Below are 10,562 nucleotides of genomic sequence, written 5' to 3'. Positions count from 1 at the left end.
AAAAAAAAAAAAAAAAAATTGGGTTTTCTTAGTCTTACTACTTAAATAATAATTTGCTTCTATTCTAAGTATTGCTCAGAGCAAGGTGATGGCATGAAGTAACTTACTACTTATGCTTGCCAGATACAGCAGCTAGCTCAGCTTAAGGGAAAAAAAAGTAAGGTCTTCTACAGACAACTGAGTCAGTCTCAGCAGCCCCCACTGATTGAAGACAACTTAAATCAAAAAACAATCAAGACATTTATTACAATCACAGCACAGTAGCTTGTTTGTGCAAAGTAAGCACGATTCAGTGCATGTATGTTTTTTCCAAGTCCTTTTGACACTATTTACCCTGATTACCACATCTCCCTAAGGACAGTTCTTCAAGTAAGGATACTAGGTACAGGTATCCTTGGCATGTGCTACCTCTGGTGAGCTTACATGAGCTTGGAAAGGCTGAAGGGTTGGGGGGGCATATCCACTTTACTCAGCACTACAACAGCCACATGCACCCCATCAGTTACTGTGTCTCACATGACGAGGCAAGGATTTCTTAAAGCTGACTCAACTTCCTCAAACTTTACCACAGTTACAAAAACTTGCAGTGATTTAGAGTTCACAGAAGCAGAGGCATAGAGACCAAATAAAGCTTTCTAACCATTCACCTCAAAACAATCTCTGCTTTATGACAACTATAGCTGAAGGCCTTTCTGGCAGGGGCACTAATGCATGCTACTTTATTTTCGAGGTCTGACTGGAAATGAGACTGAATGAGAAACAAAAAAATTAGAACTGCGACTCTCCATTTAATGTGTTGCTACACAAAAAGTGTCAGTGGTTTCTCAAGCAGAAACACACAGAAACACTGAAGCTACAGCTACAAAAAGGTGTATTATTGTTCAGGCAATAGTTAGTTCAGTATAAAAAGGAAGTCAATGGCTGTCTGCAGCTAAGTCTATTGGGTTGAGTCAAACCTTCCAATTAATATTTTTAATACTTGCCTACATTTCATTTCCTCTTCAGGATGCTCGCTTCAGTGCACTTGCCTTTGCATATGCTGACAATCATATGCCAAAGTGACGAGGAGCCATGCAAGGCAATCCTTCAGTCTCATATATGTGCTGTATATTCTAAAAGGACCAAACATTCAGTCTTGTAAGGCACTTGGTGTTACAGGGTTCAAACCCCACTAAAAATCAACAGAGCTCAGACTATACGCAGTCATTGCAGAACTGCTGTAATACTAAAGATGAACATTTGCTGAGGGAAGCCACAAAATGATGATTGCTCAGATTATAATAATGCTATCATTGTTATACCCTTTTTAACATATTTTTTCATTTACTATAAATGTTACTAGATATTTATTACTAGTATGGCAGAAAGTGCTAATGGGTTGCGCAGCAGGGGTCAGCAACGCATAAATCCCCAGGATGTCATGCAAACTAGATGTCATGTAATAACCCTCCTCAAAGAGTCGTTAGGAGAATTGTGTGGTTTAATCTCTTTTTCCTCTGAGGCCAAAATTTGATGACACAATAAATCCAGCTTTGGGCCTCATGGTATCAGACCAAAAAAAGCTGTGGTGCCCTGATGCAAAGCAATGATCTGCTGCAAATTTATTTATAAACATATCAACTGAATAAGACCTCTGGCAGCTCCAATTTGCTCAAAAAATTCTGACTGGTTAACTTTGTAACATTAGGCTTTATGCTGGAAAAGTTATTACTCCTTTGCCTCCACGCACACACAGCCAGTGTTAAGAGTGCTGAAAAAAAAAAAAATCATAATCACATCTTATCATAAACAGAGGCAAATACTCACCTCTGGTCCACATCAGATGTGTATGACTGGGTCATCTAGCAACACACAAGTCCAGTGGAATGACAGCCTGAGTCAATCAATCACATACTAACATATACCACAAGAGATGAAATCCCTACTCAGAATAGGGCCACCCTCAAATAAAGCCACAGGTTGCTCAAGGCCTTGCCCAGTCCATTTCCGAGTATTTCCAAGGAAGGAGGTTCCACATCTTCTCTGGACCCTGTCCCAGTGTCTGACCTCCCCTTACACACAAAAAAATAAAAAAATCCTAGTATTTCATTGGAATTTCCCTTGTTGCAACTTGTGTACATTACACAAGATCAGCACAGCCCATTGCGCAAGTCACCAGATACTTCTGAGCTTCCTCTGCTGCAGAGCAGCTGTTCAAAATGCAGGTTAAAGATCCAGACGTGTTTTTGAGATTATATCACCCAAGAACAAAGAAGAGGTTCTGCAGTGCAAAGCACCAGGGCTGTTGAAGGGAAAGGATGAAGTTCCTTCAAGCAGCCAAGTCTGTGGCTGGCTATGAGCCATAGCATTAATACAGTGGCTTTTGGTGATAGGAACAGCAAAGACCAACACCTTTCCTGAGAGTGACGGAAAAGAATTAAGACCTCTGCTCAGGAAAGAAGCAGCTGACTACACTTGATATAAAAGAAAGTACTTCTGACTCACTGATTTCAGTTCCAAATGGGAAACTGACTTGCAAAACCTCAACTGTTTCTGCTCATCAAAAGAAGAACATCTGAAATTAATTAGAGATAAAGATAACCTGATCCTCTAACTACTTTCTTCAAGCACGACATCAGATTATATTAGGATCTTATTTAGAATATAAAAATTTGTTTACATATCTAAATGCTGAGCACATTAAAAAGATACCATTATTAAAATACCAAAGCAGCTTACATTATACTACTCACTGAGTCTGTTTCATTCCTGTATCTGAGAAATTATACTCAGAAGTCCTACAAGCACTGCAAGCAGATAAAATACTGTAACTTCAACAGGCCACAAAACCCGTAAGTGATAGGAAACACAGGATACTTATTTAAAAATAGTTTTTAATAAAAATTGAAATAACAATTATGATAATAACTAATGAAAACTAGTGCTTAAAATTAACCATATTTAGTGTGCTTTACCTGATCCTCCAACAACGCTGCACAGGATTTACTTTAGAAGCAGGAATTTTTTCAACAGGTTGCCTGCATCACTAATCTATCTTAAAATTGAATTAGAAATAGCATTCATATTTCGTATCTGAGGATAAAAACCAACAAGAGGTACTGGATGCAGTCATTTCTGGTTTACCAGAAAGATGGGCACACACAAGGAACAACTACGTGCTAGCTTCCATTTCAAACAAGCAATGCTGTTGCTACTCAGCAAGAACTTATGTCTTACTGAAAGGCTTTTGAAATTTGCTTTGAAGAAAAACTCTTGGAACACGCAAGTCTTCTTTCCTATTCACAGTTTCTCGCTGCACATATTCATTGACCACTTGCTCATATCCCTCAGCCTTGAAAAGCTGAGACAAGAACTCTGGAAGAGAATTTAAAAAATTAAGATGAAATATTATGTTTAAGCTATTTTTAAAACACTAGTCAGCATTTATATAAGCATATGTTCTTATGTGTTACAGCATGAAAATCACACAGATTCACTTCAGATTTCAAGCTGTTCTATACAGGCAGACTGCTGAATAAAAATCAATACAGATCTCCTTCAGAAACACCAACCTAAGCAAAACAGCTTGCAAAACTGGGGCTTAAGCTAGTTACTCAGTTTAGTTTCCAATACTTGCCACGTGACTTATTTTTATTGAGCCTTGTCATTCTCCTTGTGACTGACGCCAGTGCATTTTCACTTTGTGCAGCTGACCTTCGCTACCTGAGTACATTACTTATTTCAAATATTTCAAAGGTAATCCAGCCTTGTAGATGCATGTCTACCTGAGGAAGAATACCACCCAACGTTACCAGACATTCATATGCCATTCAACAGAAAAATGGACAAAATGGCAAAGTGAATATGGTGGTACCAAGCCTCCACTAAGTCAAACTGAAAGCATTTTCCATACACAAAAGAATCTTACTCAAAGCATATCTCCCTTAGGGAAGGCAGAAGTACCTCACACACACAGTGACCTATGCAGCAGAGAGGGCTGCTCATGCTATTGACTTGTCACGTTAATTAAAAAGCATCACTTTTCCTTTCCTGCACCTTGTTTCATTTACTCAGGTGGTAATTTCACAATAAATTTAAGCCATTCTAAACTTGTGCTACTTGATAGAAAACAAAGACATGCCATTTTTTCACTGCTAAGGGGGATCATCCTGATGAAACGGCTGATCATGTGGGTACAGGAACCCCAGCACTAGAAGAGGTGGTGTGTTGTGGAAGGAAGATGAGACCACCCACTTTGGTGGTAGTACAGGCTTACATCAACCTAAGCCCATCGTGAAGCCACATGCGCTGGTTGTAAGCATCATGTGTTCTTGTAAAATGGGGGACCCACATCAATGAAATATAAATAAACAGCACTTAATTGTGGACCTATTGAAATCTCATTGTGAGGAAGTTGCACATATTTCATAACACAAAATTACAATCATGCATTCCTCCACAAATTTAATATTATTTCAAACAGTGGAAGAATGGATTTTTTTTTTCCAGGGAAGAAGCTCAGTGTTGTTATCTGAGGCCAGATAAGCATCATCCAAATCATCCAATGCAGCAATTAACTTGGTATACCAGTGTAGTGCTAAACAAATGAAAAATAGCACAGGTTGCAAACTGTGTGGAAATGATGGGAGTCATGTTTCTAGGAACAAAAGAATTCTCAAGCATTAAGCAGTATTTATATGAAAATTAGTGAGATGAATGAGATCATAATGATTAAAAACAGGAGCAGAGGTGGTCCATGAGACAGTCACAGACCAGCCCAAAGCAAAGCAATTGCTAACATGAGCAATATAAGATAAATTCTCTCTTTTCTCCCTCCTTCCTTCCTCTTCCTTCTCCCTACCTCAACTCTTCCCCCAAAGCAAACATGCATACTACAAGGATTTTCTCATTCAGAAACAATTCTAACACATAATAAAAATGGGATTTAAAATCCCACAGCTAGGTCAGTCTCTTATTTGTTCCCTTTAGCATCCATTCTCTTTGTAAGAGCTAATTGTTTAAACTAAAAATCACTCAATAAATAACAGTTCTAGAAATGCTTCAATGAAGCTGTAGCACAGCCTGCATTATCTTAGATTTCATTATTATCCTATAAAGAATAGGGAGAGCTCAGACAAGATTAATGGTTTTTATGTATCAGAAGCAATTAGGTAATACATTATGCCATAAAATATGAATAACATTTACTTGGCTCCAAATCGGTCTCTTCAGTGGCTGTATTTTTCTTTAGACTAAGAACAAAGAGCCTCACAGAAATAAACACACAGCTCTTATTACACAATGCCCTAAAATTGATAGGGGCAAGTAATGGTTCACTAAAGTTTAGCATGAGGAATTGGGAGTTAGAAGACGAGCTATAAACTGTAAATAAACTGCAGTAATTGCAGTTAAACTGCAGTAATTACCTTCCTTCCTAAAGCATTACGAGCACTGAACGAAAAACTGTTTAAATACTGTATCACATGGGAATGTTTTTTGCATCATCTTTACCAAAAAAACAGAATACAGAGTGACGACAGCTAGTCAGTGCACAGGATTTCTGCACAAGCTCCTCAGTGCTGTAGTCATGGTTCTACTTTAGAAGTCACCAGGAGTAGCCTTGCAAAAGGAACGATGCCAAGATAACTGCTTAGTTGTTACGAAGATGATCAATTCTGTTACTGAACATTGGTCTTTTTCACTTAGATAACAAATCTGAATGAAATTCAGCAAATTCAGGAACTGCTGCTCTTGGCACATTATAGCACATACAAGAAGCTTGTAAACAAGAAAGTCCTCCATAAAGTCCTGCCAGTCTAAATACCTTCTTCTTCCCAAAAAGGACGGCAAATTAAGTACACCACAATTTAACGGTTCATCTGTGTAAAACAAAACTTCCATGGGCATGTTGGCAATTCCCTGAAGCAAATTTAAACAGAAGATTCACAGAAAAGAAAGCACTCTACAATATGTCTTACCTTCAGTAAAAAAATACGATCTTGTCCCATCCTGTCTAACATAAAAGTTTTCTCCAAGTTTGCTGCCAGATTTAAACCTGAGCATTGCATGATCATACAGTCCATAGTCTCTGAACAAGACACACTTGCCTGGTTTTAATACCTGTCACATAATACATATATGCTTTAATAAGGATTTAGCCATACATATATATATTTATTTGTATACACATACAGACATATACACATATAACTAAGACAAGGTATCCTAACACATTCAATACAGAAGTGATATATATATTGAATTCATTCCCTGTGCAACAACAAAGTTGTTTATAAACTGGATTGTCCGCTCTTAAAAATGCTTCCCCATGAACAGTAGACTACAAATAGTTTCAAGATACCTGTTTGGGTGCTGATCAGCTAAATAAGCTTTTTGCAACACTCTTCAAATACAGAAGAAAGAAGAAAATAGACAGTTTAACAACAAAAATTAAGTCCTAACAGGGCATTTTCTTTGTTGGGTAGTATACAGTCTAGCACCCGATTTTGCTTAATGATTAACAATAAAATTTAGAATACCATGACATTTCTTTTTTCATGTGAGAAAAAAAAGTCACAATATAATAAGAAATAAAAAAGGAACAATTTCAGGAAAATGGGTTGTGGGTTTGGGGTTTTTTTTAATTGCTCTTTGGTAAAGAAATCAAGTCATAAAGAGTTTAAAATTTAGAAATACATGGTCATTGGCCATGTTGACTTCAAACATCTGATGCATGCAACTTTCCTACCTCATCAAATACCAGCTCTATTTGTTAGAGGAGAAAAGGAGTACTTGCCACTTGCAAGTTTGTGCAGAAACCTACAAGCGAGTTAAATGAGCCAGGCATCTCCACAGAGAAAACAATAATTAGCCTTTTCATGTGCATGAGCTAAGAACCAATCCTGACTTTGGAAAACAGCTGGAGATATACCAAAAAATCTAATATTCCCTTTTCAAACTACTGATGATAAAACAAACAGTATGTCTGATAATATAAAACCCCAAATACACACACGTGCATAAATAAAAAATACGTTGACTATTTCCCTCTGCAGTCAATATATGACATCTCAGGGAAATTCAGAACAATCACAATTCAGATTGTTTAAACCACCCTCTGCATGGGCCTGTCCTAGTCTATCAACTAACAAAGGCAGCCCAGGGAGATGAGTCTCTCTAGATTAATGTTGATCTCTGAACACCACACTTCTAAATCAGCACAGATCAAGCGTGTTTCATAATAACAGTAACACCCTAACTGCAAGTCACCGTATCTTCTGGAAGCCAATTTTGGTTCACTTTCATTCACACCTTATCAACACAGACATTTCTGCAATCCATAAACATTATTTGTAGCGTACAATCTCGAAGCCCAAGTTACAGGTTCAAAATACCTTTTTGTTATGTTGATGGCATGCATTAGGCCAGAATCCAAACAACCTCAGAATACCAAGAGAGACAAAAAACATTGTAAAACATATTTTAGTCCTGTATATTAGGTGAGCTAACTAAATACATCCTTGGAATATAGCATTGAAGATCACCATTACAAGAGGGGTTATTGTCACAGAAAAAAATTGTACTTTCAATCTAAAAAGAAGGAAAGTGCTTTAAAGGCTGTAAAATCAGCTGGTTTTACCTTGTAAATGTTCTTCAAGACAAGATGCATTTTGTCAGGATGAATGGCAGAAAGCACAAATATAAGCATGACAACATCCACAGAATTTGCTGGTATATTTTCTAGAAGATCATCTTTGGTAAGATCACACTGGAACACTTTACATCTTTCAGTACTGTATAAGGCATTTTTCTAGGGAAATGAAAAGAGTATGCTTTCACTGAAAATTAGCAGCATTTGTTATTGCAAAAAAGTAAAAAACTTGTGAAACTAATCAGTAGAGTGACACAAAACATGGTGGCAAAAGAACATTAACTTCCAACAGGTGACTAATGCAATCAGAAATTCTTTGCTGCATACTATAATAGTGAAACTACAACTACTGGAATAGTCTGTTCTCAGGAATTTGAGAAGGAATGTGCATTAAAACAGTTCAAAAAACCACACCATTTCTGTTTTACCACTGCTTCTACTCTTTAAAAATACAGAAATATTACTAAAAGAAATTCTATATTACAAGGTGATCAAAGTACAGCTCTTGAGGTATAAGTAGACTGTAAACAGTTCAGGTTCATGTCACATAACCTGCAGCTGGGCTGTTCTAGCCCACAGTTTTGCTGGGTAAAAGGAAACCTGGTCTTGGCACGAAAGTTCAGCAAGAGCTGTGGAGGCAGACACCACTAAGCCATCCAAAACCCAGGGTGCACACTCAGCCCAACCTCATCTTGCAGTGCAGCTGTGACATCCCAGGGAGCTGCTGTCCTCTCCCGTTTGCCACGTGTATTTCTTCCCATCTTTCCCATGAGACATGCAGTATGTGTCTTGTGGTTCTCAGTCACAAATGTCCCACAAGAGAATGCTCTCAAGTAAGAGATACATAGAAATTTACCTGTGATTACAAACTTTATAAACCGGGAGTCCTTTAAAGCCCAAAGCCCCCACCAGCCTTGCTGGAAGACTTAACTTTGAACTGCAGTACCACCTACCTATGAATAAGTATAAACATACCTATTTCTAATCAGGCTACAAATTTCCTTAACAATAACTTTCATAGCCCTGTTTTCAAGATTCTCCTTGGGACTCCCCTCTGCCCACAAATATCAAGGGCAAGCTTCCATCCCAAACAAATTTTGCTTGTACTGCACCGTCAGCAGAGACATAGTAGTGCTCCCAAAAAACAGTGTCTTCACAAATCATTCAAGTAATATACATATATTACCATAATGCTACAATCTGATGTTGAAAAAATAGGTCTTGAGCAATGATTCGGCTTCTTGCATAGGAGCTCCGCTGAAATGGATCAGTCTCCATTTTTTGGCAAAAGCTATTCTACCCTCCCTATGAAAAGGAAGGCAAGAGAAGTCTGCCGTTACAGTCATTTGTAATTTCAGAAGCTTCTAAAGACACTCTAAAAGAAGTTCCAAATATCACACCAACCTTCACATACTCAACAGCTCTAGGAGAGAAATCACAGGCATATGCAAAAATATTCAAATCTTCTTCAAAGAGTGGAAACAAGCAGTTCCCAACCCCACAGCCTGCTTCCAGAATGGTCAGTTTCTGATCTGCAAACTGGGGAGGAAGAAATCCAAACGACAAAGCACATTATTTTTGTTTTGTTTTGATATGAGCAGAAACACTGTTCAATCAGCATTTTAAGAGCGATAATCAATTTTAATTGAATCAAAAACCAAAGTATGCATCCATTGGATAATCTGACACTACAAAACAGAAATCTTGATTTCTGCAAAATTACAAATCTTTTTAGAATATGTAAGCATTTCTTTAGTCATCTACCCCTTAAGTAATCAACAGATTGTTGTACCATTTCTGTCTTGTCTTTCATTCAGCTATAATGAACAACAGATGCATCTGGCTATTCTCCTTAACGATGTTTTGCAATTAGTCTGTAATTCTGGATGCTTTTCTTTAAAGTAGTGTTCTGAAGTGCACCAACCTGCATCTGAAAACATCACATCATAGAGAGACAAGTTGCCTATTTAGGACACAAAACAAATATTCCGTATTTTGTTCTTAGTGTCCAGCATGGGTCTGAAACCGAACTGATGCATCTGATTCTGAGCAGGTTTCTTTGATATTAAGAGAAACTACACAGGGCACTGCAAACTTAACATGTGACAGCTCTTACCCTAATGGCTTTGTTATAAGTATTATTAAATAATTTGGAAACAATCAATCCCATCTTTTACAGAGGAAGTGTATAGATCTCACCTCCCGACATGCTTTTAACTCTTGAAACTCTCTGGTTGTCCAATGTCTGTCTTTGAAGAAGTTGGTGCTGTTTCTTTTGTAAAATAGATCCCAGTTCTTCTGTGCCTCTTTCTCCAGTTTTAGTTGTTTGAACTCAGACACCAAAACCTGATCTTTTGCCAGTCTCTCAGCTTCTTCTGGGCTAAGGATTCTTGCACTATGGCCTTTTTTTTGGAAAGCACCATCTTCAGTAGACGATATTATATTTAAGCAATTGGCTGATGTGTTTTCTTGGAACATCCTAGATTCTTTCACACAAATATGAATGCCAAAGACCCAAAGGTGATTTTTTTTTCTTTAGTGTATGTTTCCATCACTTAACTTAGGTAAAATAACCGAGGATCTAGAAGCAGAAGAAAAAATAAGAAAGAGTTACAGCGTGCACTTATTACCATTTTACGGTAATCTGTCCTACCTGATGGACTGCAATGCCACCAGATTTCTCTTAATTTCAGAAATCCTCCATCCAAACTAACAGCTGCATACGACATCACACTGACATCAAAGTTAAAGAAGATACTTAACAGAGTCTGCTGGTGTTCCCTCTGCATCCTAGAAAGCTACCTAACAAGAGAAAGATGGTGCAGCTCTAAGCTTATTTTCACTAAAACTGACTTTAAAAGGAAAGCAAGGGCTGTGTTTCTTGTTAACCCCAGTTAGAACACCTCAGAAAAATCATAACTGAAAAATAGGT

The 10,562-nt window shown here is 37.7% G+C and overlaps 1 protein-coding gene across 2 annotated transcripts; it reads right to left on the bottom strand.

The window, feature by feature from the left end:
- Positions 1 to 2,927: 2,927 nt before the first annotated feature.
- METTL6 (methyltransferase like 6) lies at positions 2,928 to 10,285 on the bottom strand. Of its 2 annotated transcripts, XM_009580524.1 has the most exons (5): positions 9,830 to 10,285; positions 9,035 to 9,169; positions 7,619 to 7,789; positions 5,958 to 6,099; positions 2,928 to 3,354 (listed from the first exon to the last, which is right to left on the bottom strand). In XM_009580524.1, exons 1-5 carry the CDS (start codon positions 10,106 to 10,108, stop codon positions 3,206 to 3,208), a joined length of 876 nt encoding a protein of 291 aa, XP_009578819.1. In that variant the 5' UTR covers positions 10,109 to 10,285; the 3' UTR covers positions 2,928 to 3,205. The 2 variants fall into 2 exon arrangements, with proteins under 2 accessions (XP_009578819.1, XP_009578827.1); XM_009580532.1 differs by lacking the exon at positions 9,035 to 9,169 and having other exon boundaries at positions 2,930 to 3,354; positions 9,830 to 10,220.
- Between the last annotated feature and the right edge of the window lie 277 nt (positions 10,286 to 10,562).

Source organism: Fulmarus glacialis, unplaced genomic scaffold (genome assembly GCF_000690835.1).
Source record: "Fulmarus glacialis isolate BGI_N327 unplaced genomic scaffold, ASM69083v1 scaffold38290, whole genome shotgun sequence".
NCBI lineage: Eukaryota > Metazoa > Chordata > Aves > Procellariiformes > Procellariidae > Fulmarus > Fulmarus glacialis.
Note: the sequence above shows the minus strand (reverse complement) of the source record. Positions and strands in the feature narration are given on the sequence as shown.